The sequence below is a fragment of the Perissodus microlepis genome, chromosome 5 (genome assembly GCF_051167445.1).
Source record: "Perissodus microlepis isolate ML-2025 ecotype Zambia chromosome 5, ASM5116744v1, whole genome shotgun sequence".
Lineage (NCBI taxonomy): Eukaryota > Metazoa > Chordata > Actinopteri > Cichliformes > Cichlidae > Perissodus > Perissodus microlepis.
In genome coordinates, this window is record NC_140465.1 from 16,240,627 (window position 1) to 16,257,710 (window position 17,084).

The window sequence follows — 17,084 nt, forward strand, 5'->3', positions numbered from 1 at the left end:
TGTGCTGCCCTCTGGTGGATGCTACATATTAAAACTAATCATGTTTAATATGGCTGTTTATCAAAGCTTTTACTTTCAGTACATAACTAATACAACATACAAAAAAGAGGAAATACTGCTTTATTACAACAACTTTATAATGGAAATGTATGAAACAGTGCTTTTGAGCAAAAAAAGTACAAGTTTCTACAATGATTTTACAGCAAAGTCACTTTCTGTACATTAAGATTTACTTTCAGCACAACCAGCTTTTAGCTGATAATGGCAACAATAAAAAAACCACACTAATCTGTTCCAGTGAAAGGTATAGTAACTTCAATTATTAATATTTTTCCCACCAGTGCTCAAAGGTGGCCAGAGAAAGCTTTTCCATTCATTTCTTATGAAAACATCTGAAAAACTATAAAAAGTGAGAATACTGTGAACATATATCATAGTAGAGAAGATTTACTGTCCATCATATTCAGATGTTTGGCAATGAGATCACAGTAAAAGGTTGCATGTCCTTCCTGCATAGTCAACAACGGGTTTAGGCAGCAGCTTCAGTAAAAGTGTGTTTAAGACAAGCAGGTGAGATTATCGTTTCTCTTGAGAAACACAGCGGAAACCAAGATTAGAAGCTGAGCTGTCCGGTGTATTTTGGCTTCTTGCTGCACAGCGATACCTGTAACAGTAAGACTGAAAAAGGGGGGAAAGGGGGGGAAATGTACTGTGAATGAACTGAATAATGTCAGTAACAGACACTGCTTTGTGATATTTTACTGTTTGATAGTCAAGACTACTGATATTAATCTTGTAGACAGCCTGCTTATGCACAGTCTCCAATCACTGACCTCTCGGGTCCCTCACACGTGTAACTATAATGTGAAACAAGAAGAAAACTGTGGCCAGTCAACATGTGACAAGGCTGTCACTAGCATCAAAAGCCCCATGTGCCAGAAAGGAAAGAATGAATACATCTATCCCTTTGTTATCCCACAGGTGGAGAGTAACAGAGAGCAGAGAGCTACCCTACTTCCTCTTAGAAATGCTAATATCAGTTGTCTGGATTCAGTGTTTCCAACAATAACATGGTTTCTCCAACAGCCAGAACCGTTTTACTTTCACTGATCACTTTATTCCAAAAAATCCCACAAAATCCCAGTGAGTGGGGCCCTTGGTATATTTAACAAATAAATAATTAACCACGTTTTACATTTCAGATTTAAAAAACTGGATGTTTAACATAATTTTTTTCATACCCTGTGGCACATGTATGACCCTCCCTTCTTCACTTTATCTTTGCCTGAGGGAGGCCCCGTCTGAAAGAGCGCAATGGTAGAGAATAATTACAGAAAAAGAAAAAATCAACACCCATGACAATTACAAAAGCCTGAATGTAATCTGTCATTACTGGGTTGCGTTGCGGGTCCGTGGTGTGATGCACAGTCCACCAGTCTGCTGTCCATTCCCATGCATTCCCCACCATGTCGTACAGACCAAAAGCATTGGGAGGAAAGGACATCACCTGTAGGGTATAAGGGCACTACTGTCACTTTACTGCAATGTTTTTAAAAATACATTATTGTTAATATTATCATTTCTAATTTCTAAATTCTACACTAAGTCTAAAAGTAGTCTAATCTATCTATCTAAAGGATATTTAAGCCCTGTGGCTTGAAGAACTATTGTGCATGAATATTTGTGTCTTTCAATGGTACACACAGTATATTATGGTAATTAGAACACGCTAATGCTACAGTATTATTTGGCCTGTTAGTGCTGCTGACAAACTGATATCCTTAATCACAGTGAGAAAATAAAATGAATAAATACATAAATAATAAAGGTTTTAGGTTTTAAATGCAAAAAAATGGGTCATTTTAGCCCTTTGCCAAGTAGTTTCTAGGAAACATGATGACACTATAATATCTGATATAGATAAGAATCTTTAAACTTATTTTGGTTGCTTAACTCCTCCCAGTATAGAAGGAGTTTGTAGACAAAGGAACAAATGCACAGACAGAGATTTTCTTTTATAGTAAGATACTGTTCATTGTTGTTAAAATAACTTGCAAAAAAGATGACTGCAGAAAATTGTTTATTTACATATGCACAGATTTTTAAGTTACGTAAACAAAAAAAAAGTGTCAAGTTAGTGAAGCTGAGGGTTGACTTTACAGGTTTGATGGGTTCAGTGACATTCTTGGAAAAAAGACTGGGCATTTACATGGTAGATGGAAACTGAAAAGCTTTGTTATCTTAATGCAGAAAGCACAATGTTGAAACACAAGTCAAACCTCTAAACCCGCTGGACAACTAAAGGGATTTCTTAACTGAGCTCAAGTTCCCCTATTACTTCAACATCAGTGACTGCCTTTTACCCTAACAAGGTGACATAATGCAGATTAGAATATCATTTTACATCAACACCGTATACTCTTAAAGATTTCACACAGAAATCGGATATTCAGGATTCATACTAGAATTGGAACTATGAAGTTGCCTCTGTTAAGAAAGATTGGATTTATGTTGTCTTTTTGTAATCTATGTAATCTCTCAAGGCTGCAAGCTTCTTTTGTGACTTCATCGAGCTTTGGAATGCGTTATGTCTAGTATTTTCCTGGGCCAAACTTTTTCCGACTAAACCTGAAATATGAGATCCCTCAACACACCCATAATTATGGCATTTCTTCATTCTTGCTTGTGTCTCTTACCGGTGAAGTTTTGATATACCCATCTTCTCCAGAGTTGTGTGTGGGGAAGTCTCCCTGCCAGAGGTTAGCAAAGTGTTGTCCTTTAGGGTTCAACTTGTTTCCCCATGGATAAAGTCTAAATGTAGGCGTGGTATACCAGGAAAGTAATCTGAGACATATTTCATGTAGGAAATGCACAATTTCAAACATCTTTCACAGAAAAGTTCCTTTTGCATTTGTGCTTATAAATCTTCTGTTCACTTTGGTCATACATTGTTATTATTCCCATTTTTGAATCCACATTTCAGACTAGAGGTTTGTTAGTATTTCCCCCTCTTATAAACTGTGTGTTAAGCAACTGTAACAAAGCAGTTTCCCTACATGGATCAATAATGTGTTTTCTGATTATGATGCATCATCATCATCATCAGTTAACATCTTACCTGTCTTTCAGGCCACCCCTGCAGGCATACTCCCACTCTGCTTCTGTAGGGAGTCTCTTGTTAGCCCAGGAGCAGTAGGCAACAGCATCTATCCACGAGACATGCAAAACAGGATGATGGAGCCTAAAAAACACAGATTTAAAGTAATTTACCGAGCTCTTATCAGTTTTTCATAAATAAAAGAAGAGTGAAGGTTTGATGCTTGATAGGTGCTTTATATAAATGTGGAGCGTATTATTGAAAACATTATGAAGTTTTTAGTAAAAGAGAGTTTTTCTACCTGTCTGTGATGTTGGAGTCTGGGCCCTCAGGGTGCCTCCAGGAGGCTCCTTTGACTGGAAGCCACCAAGGGGCAGCGGCCACCTAACAACAAATGGTAGTAACAGTTGTTACTGATCGTATTATGCTTTTCACACTTTCTTTTCTGTTTTTCTCTTGCAAAGCCCACTGATGTGCAACCCCTCAAACAACAGGCCATTTTCAACACTCTTAAACAGTTGTAGTATAAATCATCACGTCCAGCTAAAGACAAAAACGTGCTCTCTGAAGGTGCTGGGTTAAAACTAAAATGTAATTATTTAAATGAATAAAACATACTGTTCTGCATTTATAAAATGCGATCACTGTCAAAAGCTGCCTTATTTATTTTAATATTATTTGACTGGAGCAGCTTACAGTTCCCAAGAACAACATTTGTCATGATGCTAATATTGATGCTGTGCTGCTAATTTGTAATAAATCTGAAATGTTTAATGTAAATATGTGAGATATATTATATTAAAGTGGTCATGTATAGATTTATGACTTTATTTTAGGTTCAGATAGCTATAGAGAAACATGCATGTGCACAATAATTGTTGTAAAGACCCACCTTTTAGCACATCCCAGCACACCCACTCACTTCACCAGATGCACCTTGTTTAGTTCTCTCACCTTTGATTGGGTGTGGTGCTTGTCCTTAATTGCACTCACCTGTCACACATTATATAAGGACTGCATTCACTTTTGGCTCACTCTTTTTCACTCCCACACGGGGCGGAAGCAGAGGTGAGGTTCTGTTTGGGGTTTTTATTTTATGTATTGTTTAAGGTAATGAGTAACTTAAATCTCTGTTTTCTTTCAGCATTGGCAGTCCATGTGTGTCTTTCCTTCCTTCCTTCTTTGCTCTATTGATTTGAGAATAAAAGGAGAACCCTGTGAATGATTAGATGACTGCTTATTCTTATTCTAATCGGATGAGCCCATGATGCTGATTACTTAAACCCTGAGCCTTCCTTCCTTCATAACAATAATAATAAAAATTTAATAATTACTTGAAATACTAATGGGGAAAAAAAAACAGTAAATAATAAAATATGTGTAACATTAATAACAGCATCACACTTTTAGAATAAAGAACTTTGTTGCCAAATTGCAACAAATGTATAACTTTCAAACTGGGACTCTTTGGGAAATAATTAGCAGTAATTAGTGAAGTTATTGTGCCATATGGGTAAATGTGTGGAAGCCTCTAGGTTTGAGGGTCATACAGAAGACTTCTATAGGTAAACCTATCAAGCTGTAGGTATTTAATGAACACACAGTGAAAACTAGAAACATCAGGAAGCACCAAACACCAATCTCTTGGAAATGTTCTGTCCAAAACCACAAAAACCATCTTTAGCATGCTCCAAAGTTCATAGACTCATGTTGCTGCTGAAGTGTGGTAAAAGTCTTCAGTCCTGTGTGCAGAAAAATAAAAAAAATACTGGAAGCTGCCAGTGCCACCCCTCTGCCTCCTAGTAAATACACCTAAAACATCAACTTAAAATTTCTACATTACTTCTTTATCAAGTTACTGTATTTACAGTGTATTCACGCTACCTGCCTGCCCACCTGGCGGGGTGACGACAGTACCCCATCAACCTTTTACAGCTGACAGGTAAAAACTGTTTAAGGTGACTTTCTGTGAAGGAGGTGCTTTGAGGCTTCTTCCTATTTGGCATGATATTTTTGCAAAGCACAAGACTGTAGGTGAAACTGTCACATGCTGAAGAACTGGATTATCAAGCCTCTGGGCGTTTGATAAACAAATTAGCCACATTTTGTCATGCAGCAAGCTAACATTAGGATTTTCCATCTGTTGTGGGGACCCTGACATCAAAAATAAAGCCGATCCACTGTGTCCTCAGATTCAGAGCATGCATAAAGACTCCTGTGTTTCCTCTTTTGCTGCCAACAACAGAAAATTTGGCGTGCTTTTCTTGTGACTGGGACATTTTAGAGTGAGAGAAGTGGCTCAAAAAAGGGTGGACTGCTCATACCTTTGTTTGAGGGCATATAAAATAGCCACAAGGTGGGCATGATGAAAATGTGATATAGAGAACTCAAAGGAGAAAAGCATGGGGTTCAAATGAGACCTTTGACCTAGCTCAGCATCAGTGTTGTTTGTGGGAGAGAAAAACTCCCTGTGGGAACTTTAGCTACATGTACTTATATGAACAAAAAAGCTTTTTACACAAACATTTACAGACATCTAAACACAGCATGAAAGCCTGTGAGGTTACATTTATTACAACACTTTATATTTACTGTTGTCTACTAAACATAGTGTGTGAACTTGGACCTCTAGTCCTGCAAGCTACCGATATCTATGTGTAAGCAATAAATAGTTTGTTAGATCGTTGCATAAGTGCAAACTAACGTAGAGCGCGTCTTTGACTGTGTGCTCGTTTTGTGCAGTGAAATCGAAAGTATGACATGTAGCCTGCACATGTCTTCCTTCAAAGCTACAACTGATGTAGCAGGTAAAAAGTGAGCTGCACAGGTAAGTCGCCTGCTCAGTGGTACACTTACTGCTTGAGTGACTTGGCTTTTCACTGGCTCAGTCAAAAGTTCCTCAAAAACAAACGAGTCTCCAAATTTCTCTGCCTAAAAATCAGAAAAGACTCAGATTTTATGGGCAAAAAACAACACCAGGATAATGAAAACTACTCACAGAAAAATATGGTTTAATTTTTAAATATTTTCTAACACCTCAGTCACATATCCTGTCGCAAGGACGAAGCTCTGAAACTGTTGGTTAGTGACTTCATGAATGTCTATGTTGAAGGAGTCCACATACACCACTCTCTGGGGGCCCTCACCGTCTGGGGGGATGCCTGGGTTGTCTGTTCCCATCAGGAACTCCCCTCCAGAAATCTGCACCATCTGCACGGAACAAGTACATTTTTTATTAACATATGCAAACAAACTGTGCTATAAACTGGAATGTAGATTCAGGATTAATAACTCTTATGAGCTATAAGATCATAACAACCAATAAAGAACACAATAAAACAATGAAGATCTATAATATATCTAGTAAAAATCTAACTTATTATCCACCTATAAATAATAGAAATAATAGTAGAAATAAAAAATATGACACCAGAGTGCCACAAATGTGCAGTCTTAAGATGGTAACTTACAGGAAACAAAGGCTAGGCTGTCAAACTTCCTGCTTCTGCATTCAAGTCATATTTACAGCACATGGTGTTATGGTTTATTTAAACACACAACTAAAATTAGCACATATGTAGACACAATTTTGCAACCCTTGGTTTTGGTGTTAATCGACAGATCTGTGTTGCAGCTGATTGGCTACAAGGCCTTGCTTATGCATGGGAACCTCAGGAGGCCTAATAGTTCCAAGAACGATTAGATTCGACTTTGGTAACTACTTGACATGACATTTTGCACACATAACCTTATCTCCACACTCTCACAAAATAGCGGTGTCGGTTTTTTTTTTTCTGTAACAGGAGTCGCAACATACCGGACTTTGTGTTTCCCGCTCATTGTCCTGCACCTGATTCGTCCTGTCATTTGCGTCTTTGGAGTATTTGAGATCAGGATCTGTGGAAGCTGCTTTACCCTCATCCTCGTCCAAGGGGTCCACAGTTGGAGCGTCTCTAGTCAGCTTATCACAGCCGCAGCCCGCCGCTCTTTCCGGGCCTGGAGGTTTCTGCTCTGCGCTACATGAACTCTGAAGACACAACACTTTGCTCACACATCCAAATATGAACAATAAGGTGAAATAACGCAACATTTTGATGTTTTTTTTCCAACGCATAGCTCAGGGTCCATGCACGATGTTGACACTGTTGCTTCCGTAAAGTCACGTGGTCAGTCAGCTGGCTAGAGTGTAACAAAACGTAACCCTTTCCTTCCCGAAGTGAATGTTTGCTGTGGACTAAATTCTGTTAATCCATAAAAACACTGCAAATTCTGATCACGGCTCGCAAATACAGCTACATCCGGTTGTGATGATATTAATACAATCGCTTATCTGAAATACACTTCAATGACTTATTCGCCCAAAATCACACATATTTTTGACCTTTCTGTTTTGTTTTGTTTTTTACATAAAAATAGACTTCTTCGTATAAATCTGGGCAGCGCAGTAGCAGGAGTGATAACCCAGCTCAGATTTTCTTAGCGGTAGGATGGGGCGACGTGGACATCATTTCCCAGCTATCAACACTACGGCCGCTTGAGAAGAAGAAGTGGAAGTGAGCCAGGCAGTTCAACCAGCCAGTGCCTGCCTGCCTCAGTGAGCACAAGCTGCGGGAGCACTGAGAGGCGCGGAAAGGTGTCCGAGCTGTCAAAAAACTGGATTATTACAGTCGCTGACGCCTGGATGTCATCCCCCGGCCCGGAGGAGAGGAGAACCGCAGTCATGTTGTCTTAGCTGGCCCAGAGAAAGATAAATACCCGAGCACAGCCGAGGTAAAGTTGAGAGCTTAACTTGAGCAGTTTGCCATCATCCTCCTTTCATATGTCTATCTTCTCGCAGCGGAAAGGGGGGGAAAGGATTTAGTTCTCCTTAAATGGTTAAAAAAAACTCAGAGCTCAAAAGCGGCGCTTTTTAGTGAATAATATTTTTGTTAAAGAGAAGCCCAACAAGATTGAATCACGGACGGGTGGATCTTACACCGACAATGATTTCGGGCTGCTGTGAAGCAATGTGATAGTGAGCCGCGATTACAATGTTAACGCGGGATGTGCTTTCTCAAGTTTCGCTGGCGCTTCGGTGCTTAGATGAAGAAGATCCGAGCTTTTGCTGTGTGATCGTTGATCGTTTGGTCGGGCTTGCAACAGACGGCGGTCGGAAAGCCACCAGAATAACTTGTTATGGGGCTTTATCGACCTCAGTGAGAGGCAGTGCTTAAAAAAAAGAAAAAAAGGAAAAACACACAGGCAGATAACCTGAGTGGAGGGGACCTGCATTGCTCTCTATCAGCTTTCAGTGGCCATGACCTGTTGCAGGTGCATAAACCTTGCTGGCAGCTGCAGCTCCTAAACATGTAAGGCGCAGCACAACACCAGCGGGGCTACAGTAACATCTAATAGACATTTTCTCTTCCTCTCTATGCAAATCCTTGCAGCCTGACAGTTGTGTTAGTGTAGTCTCCACCTGCAAGGGAACCCGCTCTCTGAAAACTGCTTCTAACTTGGAACTATTAATTTGCATATGGATACTGAATACATGCATGATGGTATGTGTCCATGACAGGCATGTTATATTAAATGATCTAATAATATCCATATTTTCTCCCAATTTCTCCTATACAGGTGCTCCCTTGTGTGCCAAACATGTCGGACAAAATGTCCAGTTTCCTACACATTGGGGACATCTGCTCCCTGTATGCAGAGGGATCAACCAATGGTTTCATCAGCACCCTAGGGTATGTCCCTGTGCCTGTGTGGAGGGCCCACTTCACACTTTTCTTAAAAAATGCTGCTCAGTCATGATACTGAGCCAGCAGTTTTTGGAAGGGAGGAAATCACACTTGTAGTAGCAACTGTTAACCATTTTGATGACAAAGTCGAGAACAAGCACATTTCTTCCCTTTAGTCCGATGCCCGTGTATGCACGTGTTTGCTTACACGCAGCGACAGGGTCATCATTTGGTCTCAGAATGGGATTAAGTAGTGAATGTAATTTGTTGCAACAAATGCAAAAAACATGCAGATTATGCTAAAGTTTGGGGCAGGCCTAGGTTGGAAGGGTAGAGTTAGAAGACAATAAATGGTCTGGTGGTACTGTTGGCAAGCCACTCATTTGCCCACACAGTCACAGCATTAATGTATCATTTTCCTCCATCAATTGTCCTTACTTGTAAAATGCATATTGTTTATATGGTCTATCTGTTGGGATTACTTACACTGGCTTACTGCTTGAAATACTGGCCTTAGGATATGACAGAAATATCACAAGCGCAGTAAGATTCAGTTGTGCTGCTTTTAACCTCTCCCCTTTGTTCTGAATCTAAACAAAGCAACAAGAGAAAGTTTGCATTAATGTTTTTGCTGGTATAAACCATCAGGAAATCACAAGACGGTAAACCACGGCATTTAGCATTAGTAATGGTATCAGGGCTATCTGCTCAGTGTCGTGGACCTCCCCTCCTGGCTCATGAAAAATGGAATGACCTACAGCGAAGACTGAGTCACTATAGAGACATCGTGGCCTTTCTGGAGTTCATGTGCTTCCCACATAGACACACACACGCACGCACATGCTAGCACATGTATTTAGAAAATTGTCATGACGGTTTTGGCCAGAAGCCATCCTCTCCACGCATAAACACCAACTCAGCAGCATTCTCCAGATCAACTGCCCTTAAAGTAAGACACCATACTGAGAAAATTCTGTACACATTAACTCTTTTTCTTCACTCAAATAGCAGTCCAAGTCAACAGCTGCAGAGGGGAGGGGGTTATATGAGCAAATGAAAGGCTACATTTTTCTTTTTCTTCTTTTTTTCGGGGGGGAAAATGCTGCTGTGTGCATTGAGTATTTAGCAGGACCCGTCCTGTTTGTGCAGAGGTGTAACTATTAAACTTGTGTTAATAACTGACCACTGTGAAAGCGAAGTTGCGTAAAGCATGCTCATGTGACAAACGCCCCCCCCCAAATACAGTAAGGAGTTTTGATGCCAGATTTACTTCAGCAGAGCTTAGCGTTGATTCAGTAAGACTCCACTGAAGGGCCGCAACACCATGTTTCCAAAAGATACTCCCTCATTTGGTGTTTTGACGATACTGGTGTTGAAAACTGACTAACATGTTGATCCAAAGGCTAATTCTCATAGTAAATTAGGTTTAGATCTGGTAACTGCAAAGGTCAGCGCATGTGATTCATGTTATTTTCAGCAACAACTTTGTGTTGATTTGCAGTTAGTGTTCCTTCTAAGGGGTCAGGGAGATTAGAGCTTCCACAATATAGTGGAGCAATTGAATGCCCTCACTTTAGAGGTGAAAAAGTCTGAGTTTTTCCTTTAATTTGTCACTCTGCTGTTATTTTTCTTAACACGCATGGGTATGTTCGCCCTTTGTAGTCGGTCTTGTTCCTCGAGATGTGCAGGCTGATGGAACAGTGACGTCTGTTTGGGCAACTTCAGAAGGCTGAAAGTGGATGTGGGATTTGGCCTGTGTCCAGACAAGTGTTATTCTAAGCCAGTGAAAGCTAAATTTGTCACCAGAAATTCCTGTCTGGCCACCGGTCATTTAATCCAGAATATTTCCTTATTTTGTGGAAGGGGAGGCTAAAACATGCTGCAACTATGTAAAGATCCCAGATAATTCATGAAACAAAGGTAGAGTTTTTGCACACGCTTTTGTTGGAAATACTTTTTTGCCTGAGTCTCTGTTTAGCACACACATAGTAAGCTTAAACACAAACCCACAGGAATGATGAATTACAGTGACTCTGATATCCAAGAACAATGGCAATCTTAGTACATCTGCAGAAATGTTGACCAGTTATGCTGAGTTATAGTTCTGAAAATGTGGTGTTGATCAATTTGACTGTCTCAGTATTATGAACCCTTTGTTCCTCCTGGCCTTTTAAATGTTCCAATCATTGCTGTCCTATAAAATTATTAATCAAACACACTCAACTGATGCAGTGTTTTTGAAATTAGGTTGCAACTGGCACTTTTTCTTTTTAAATTAAGCAGTGTTTAAATATTTTTTGTACCAACTGATTCATTGTGAGCTCTAAAAATATCATAAACATCAAAATGGCCTAATTGCAGATAATTAAATTTTTGTTAAAATGGTCCAAACTTCATAAGCATTCAGCTCACTATAATAGAAGAATAAGAAAATGATTACATGTTTATTCGAGTCTTGTTTTAAAAAAAACAACTTTAAACATGAACTTAACTATTCCTCATTGCTGCTGTGGTTGTTATGCTTGGGGCTTTGCCAGCTTTGTCATGGTAACTTGGGATATGATCTTATTATATGTATAGCGCTTACATGTGTCATGTGTCCGTATTTACAGCCTGGTGGATGACCGCTGCGTCATCCAGCCTGATGCTGGGGACCTCAACAACCCGCCGAAGAAGTTCAGAGGTAAGAGGAGCAAATTAATCTCCCCTCTTCCTCGTGACACTCCTCCTCATAGCACTAACTGCTATCTGTTTATACTGTGAAGCGTGTAAGACCTGCTGCTGAATGTGTTATGCTGTGTTTCTTTGGTGACAGCCACAATATCTCAATATCTCAGCCTCCTGGACTTCAAACAGGCCTGCCTTTGTCGTTGGGGTGTGTGTGTGTGTGTGTGTGTGTGTGTGTGTGTGTGTGTGTGTGTGTGTGTGTGTGTGTGTGTGTGTGTGTGTGTGTGTGTGTGTGTGTGTGTGTGTGTGTGTGTGTGTGTGTGTGTGTGTGTGTGTGTGTGTCCGTGTCCTAGCTCGCACAGGTCTGTGGAAGTAGAGGCAGATGGAGAGAGTCTCTTCTGCTGATTTGTTGAAAAAAAAAAAACACCCACTTGAGAATCTGTTTTCTAAATAAAAATCCTTCAGCTGTGTCTTTGGGTGAATTTGCTATTATTAGTTCTCATACAGGAAGTAGAACTCGTGACCTACAGTTCTCAGGCTAGAGGTTTATGTCCCTTGGGGAGGGCTGGCTAAACATTGTACACAGAATATGATTGAAGGCCTGAGCAGTCACAGGCACTGGTACACATTTATAAGAAACGTGCACTTTAGCTTGCTGCTGCTGGATGACACTTAAAGACAATGTAATACAGCTAGAACGTTGGTAGAGCTTCAACCGCATATTCAGATTTTAATTTTAATTTAATTTAAGTTTTTTGAAAGAGAGAAATGTAGTCTTCCTTGGTTCTTTGTTTTCCTTGGCAATTCAAAGTAATTGTATCAGCCATTTCTATAAAAGCCTGCAAAAGAGTAATTACAGCCTTTCAGAATTTTATGTTTTGAACATATAAGACATATGAGTACTTATCCATTTGAATTATTTTATTTGTCTTTTAGTTCTTTACTTTCCCATTAGTATATAATACAGATGCATTTGCAGGTGTGAGAATAGGGCTAAACACTGTCTTGGGGAACATAAAACATCTAAATAACACATTCATTAAACTAAATAGCCGTGTAATTATAGTCAGATCTACCTGTTCTTTAGCAATGGAGCAGTGATACCGATAAGTCTATTAACTTACGAAGTGGCAACGTTTGACATGTTTTCTTCCTGGGCTTGATTTCAACTATTGTGTTGCTTTTAGTCTTAATGACTGTACTGTGCAAAATTCTTGAGTCAGCCCTCCTTTCATTATGTTTTGTTTCCAAGAAGCCAGGCTTGCAATTTTTTAAAATTCTTGAGCAATAGTTCTCCAGGCTTTCCGAACGTCTTTCAATGTTTTTCTTTGGAAATTGGCAGTTTATTTCACTTCAGCTCCATTCAGTAATCTGGCAGATGCTGAGCATAGTTTTCTTCTGCACGGTGTTAATCAATATCATATTGGCCTTCAACTTCCAAGATTGTTACTTTTTCACATTTTAGTTTGTGTTTTACACGATTTAACTTATTATTTATTTTTGTATATGAACTGTTTATATGTGTGTGAGTGTTTATGTATGTATTACTGATAGGAGTTCTTGTTTGTTTAAATGTCTTTCATTATATAAGTGACCTTCCTAACCTTTTTTTTTTTTTCTTTCGGTTTCTTACACCACTTAACACTAACCAAGGATAAAAAGACACCGAGCACAAGGGATGAAGTATTGCTGTGTCTACACATAACAGACAATTTAGCAAATAACCAATTTGAAATTGTATCTTCAGGCATTTTTTATTTTTATTTTTTTAGCAGCCTGTCGCAAAAATACATTATTTGTTCACTTTTTGTCAGTTCAATCTATGAAAAATACTAAATATGACGCACATAAAACTGTATATCTGTTCCAACAAGGTGATGTCTTGCCTTGTTGTACAGTGTGTCCTTAAAAACATTTATGAAACTGGACAAATAGAGGACAAAAGAAGAAGTGGCAGGCCTAATGATGTGTAGGAGGTCAGGAGAGACATACGACATTGATCATCTACAGTCGTGTGTAAAACATCATGGAGGCTCTGTCGTGGTTTGGATCTTGTCAAAACTGATGGAATTATGAATACAGAAAGGAGAGGTCAGATTTTGTTCCACCATACAAGCACCACGTAGAAGGACTCTGACTGGCAGAAGCTTTATTTTATTTAGGACTGCAATGATCCCAAGCACTGGCTGTTTATACTACTAACAGCTGAGTGTGGAATATTAAGTAGCGAGAAATTTTAATGACTGGACTTATTGCACAGGTGGCATCCTATCATGGTACTACTCTGGAAATTACTGAGCGTGACCCACTCTTTCACGTTTGTTTGAAAAAGCAGTCTGCATGCATAGGTGCTTGATTTTATAAACCTGTGGCCATGGAAGTGATTGAAACACCTAAGTCAATGATTGAATGAGTTAGTGAATACTTTTGGCAATATAGAGTAGAATATAGACCTCTTGTGTCTAACTGAAGTTAGTAACTCATTCACTGTGTCAGCTGGTCTTGATCAGAAGAGGCCTTAATGCCAGTGAGAGAGGATTCTGGGTGTCTGCTAGAGGGGGAAAAGGTGTTATTAATGGATGTGGACAAAGCCACCTGGAGAAGGTTCCACTAAAACCATACATAGCAAATTCCTTAAAGGTTAGTTTACTCAAAATGTAGAGTACTACTTAACCTGTACAAATATTATAATCCTTTTGGTTCTGGTAGAGTTTAAAATGTGACAAAGTAACTCTGTGATAACAGCAGTGATATAATGGACTTGGAGCCTGTAAAATTTAAAATAGCAACCCTATGACATTTCTTGGATCCTAAGCGAAGGTATGCAAATAAGCAGACATGTCCTTATACAGGCAGGTAGGATGCAATGAAAAGAAGCCTGGACGATGTAAAATGGAGTAAACATCAGGGTATCTCAGGCCTGCGCATTTCAAGTTTGACCATAATAATCTGTTTGAAATTTTATAGCTTCATTAAAGTGCAGTTCCTGTAGTACCTCTTTGAAATGACCCTGGGTCTTTTGGCTTCAGAATGTTGTGAATGGTTTCGCAGAGACATCTTTAACTAGTCTGTTTCTGTAAGGACCCAAATAGGAAAGAGGTAGTGTACTTACTTATCTGCTATAATGTGTGCAATATATGTCCCATTAATGGTATAGCATATACTGTAAAGAGAAAAGAAATGGAGCGTTTCACAGCAGAGACTTTAAGATGTCAAAAGAAGAAAAGGCGGCGGTGTTTTTAAACACCATTAACAATGGCTCTGTTGTATGAAAGTGTCCCTTTTAAGTCAATGTGACAGTGAACCAGGATTAAAAGGAAACTACAAGTACATGGAATATGTTCATCGTTCATTTTATTATCGACACATTTATTTTTTAGCTGTGACATATGCATGAAGCATGAGCTATGTGGTGAAAATTTACTTTTTAACCATGGGGGGAAAACCAATCGTAAAACTTAAAAATCTGACAGCTGCCAAACTCATGTATGTGTTCACAATACGTGCCTTCATTGTTTGCCCCCCCCACCCCCAAAACTATGAGGAGTTTCACAGCTGGAAAGAGACCCAGTTGTGTAGTGATAATCCCACTAAGTGGACACCATAAGAGTAATAAGGCCAGATGAGCCATGGCCACTCTGTGATACGGTCACTGCTGAGGTATGCTTAACATTTCCTCCTAATGCAAACATGAGCACTCTCCACACAATTTATACTCCCACTCGTGAAGCCTTTGTCCATAGGCTTAGACATCAGCCTTTTCTTTGCATTTCACCTTTACAGTATTTTAGATACTACACACACATGCTACACACACACACCGAGCGACATCCACACACATCTAAGGCAGAGACTGCTTTGTGTTTCATTCTAGTCACTGTGATTTAAGGCTCTCTTGCACAACCAGTCAGATCAGTTGCTTTCATCAAAGTTACTACATGTGGAGGAAAGCTGCGTTATTCAAAAATGCCCTCCTCTTTAAAATCTGTTGCAACTTTCACTTTTAGCTGTTGCAAAACCTTCAGAACTGTCACTTTTTCCACGAGTTGAAACTGAAAATGCATATTTAAGACTGACAAAGTATGTAAAGGCCCTTATCTAAATCATTGATGGTGAAAACTTGACCTACTGGCAGATACTTTCAATCAACGAGTGTCTGTAGAAACCTTGTCTTTCTAGCTGACTTAGGCAGCCTGTATTTAGCTACTTACTCTGTTGACATATTAGGAGTCATTTGGATCAGTTTAACAGCTGTTATATGGATGGCAGTTAGCATTTTGTAGATTTGGAGCCAAGAGTATAAATCTTGACATTTTGTTTTGAGCTGTGGGTATTCATAACACTCTTCTCTTTGTAGCTTTGAATAGACCTTTGTGTACCACTCTAAACAAGTCTATAATAAGCCCCATAGTGTGCATTTGCCTTTATCTTTGTTGTAAAGAGAATGTGTAAAACACTGCATAACAATAACAGAATGGTCATAGTTTGTATGAAAGATATTTATTAAATACTTGATAAATATAATTTCTCAGTCAAACTATCTTTTATTTCTTTTTTTTTTTTTTCTGAATTTTTAATAGATTTGGTTTATTTGCCTGTTTATGAACATGGTAAAATGATGCTTGTCAGTTTGATGTGTGACATAGTGGGTGCGCATTGCTTTTTTTTCTTTTTTACCACACCTATTCTGGATTGTAGTCTAAAGTGCTTTGAGAAGTGAGACTAGAAAGGTGCTATATAATTGCTGGTCTATTTCTAGAATAATGTTAATTATATAAGGAAACTGGTGTGAGAAACCTGAACCAAACACTAGAAAGGACTCCATTAACAAAACAGGTCTCTGAACAACAAGTGATTTTTTTTTTTTTGCTTGCTTGTTGTACTCTGACATTTTCACTGCTTAACTAGTAGCATGTGAAGGCCATTACACTGGGCAGCGTCTTCTTGTGCTGGCTTCAGATGTTGCCAACTCCTGCCTATCACAACTCATGCCTTGGTTTACCTGAAATAACTTGAAACATTTAAATAGACTCAATTATACTTGAAGTGCCAGCTCCTTACCACCACTTGTCTGTTGTCAGGCCGAGCCACTGATGCTGTTACAGACGGACTGCAGAAAAACGCTGGGTGGCTCATCTGCGATAAACACCAGAAACGGGCCTGTCTGTAGTCCCCCTTCCCCTGCTAACAACTGCACAAATTCCTCTCCTGCCTATTGAGATGAGAGGTCTTGCAGGAAACGGTGAAGGGAAGCTGTTGTCAGTAGATCCATTTACTGTCTCAGATGCACTACAAGTGCTTCCTCTATAATACCTCCAACAGGATAAGAGAGATGCAGTGAATAGCACTTTATACAAGCCAGATTGTTGGTGATGTTTCAGATTTAGCAGAGAATAGAAAACGTGTAATGCATTATGTTTCTCCAGTTCCTTAGCTAGACTATGTTGTATATTTACTGCAGGAAATGCTATTTATGTTACTACTTCTTTGTAAATTGTTCGGCGTAGTTTTTAAAAAATCCAGTACTGTGTTCAGCTACTTTTAGGACAGGGTAGCAGACGGTTAAGAGGAGATAAAGTGAAAGGCTGAATTTCCAA

At 39.3% G+C, this 17,084-nt stretch overlaps 2 protein-coding genes across 6 annotated transcripts in view; one reads left to right on the plus strand and one right to left on the minus strand.

Annotated features, from left to right (window-relative positions):
- Positions 1–104: 104 nt before the first annotated feature.
- Positions 105–7,327, minus strand: sumf1 (sulfatase modifying factor 1). Of its 2 annotated transcripts, none has more exons than XM_084928262.1 (9): positions 6,915–7,327; positions 6,134–6,307; positions 5,954–6,028; positions 3,399–3,481; positions 3,119–3,241; positions 2,697–2,811; positions 1,394–1,507; positions 1,242–1,301; positions 105–678 (listed from the first exon to the last, which is right to left on the minus strand). In XM_084928262.1, exons 1-9 carry the CDS (start codon positions 7,209–7,211, stop codon positions 577–579), a joined length of 1,143 nt encoding a protein of 380 aa, XP_084784388.1. In that variant the 5' UTR covers positions 7,212–7,327; the 3' UTR covers positions 105–576. The 2 variants fall into 2 exon arrangements, with proteins under 2 accessions (XP_084784388.1, XP_084784387.1); XM_084928261.1 differs by having other exon boundaries at positions 2,697–2,844.
- A 278-nt stretch (positions 7,328–7,605) lies between these two features.
- Positions 7,606–17,084, plus strand: part of LOC146386981 (inositol 1,4,5-trisphosphate-gated calcium channel ITPR1) — a 71,826-nt gene continuing 62,347 nt past the window's right edge. For all 4 annotated transcript variants that reach the window (XM_084928254.1, XM_084928258.1, XM_084928256.1 and 1 more), the window contains exons 1-3: positions 7,606–7,867; positions 8,714–8,826; positions 11,433–11,503. In XM_084928254.1, the coding sequence (XP_084784380.1) occupies positions 8,735–8,826; positions 11,433–11,503 (163 nt within the window). In that variant the 5' untranslated portion in view covers positions 7,606–7,867; positions 8,714–8,734. The remainder of the gene's footprint in view (positions 7,868–8,713; positions 8,827–11,432; positions 11,504–17,084) is intronic.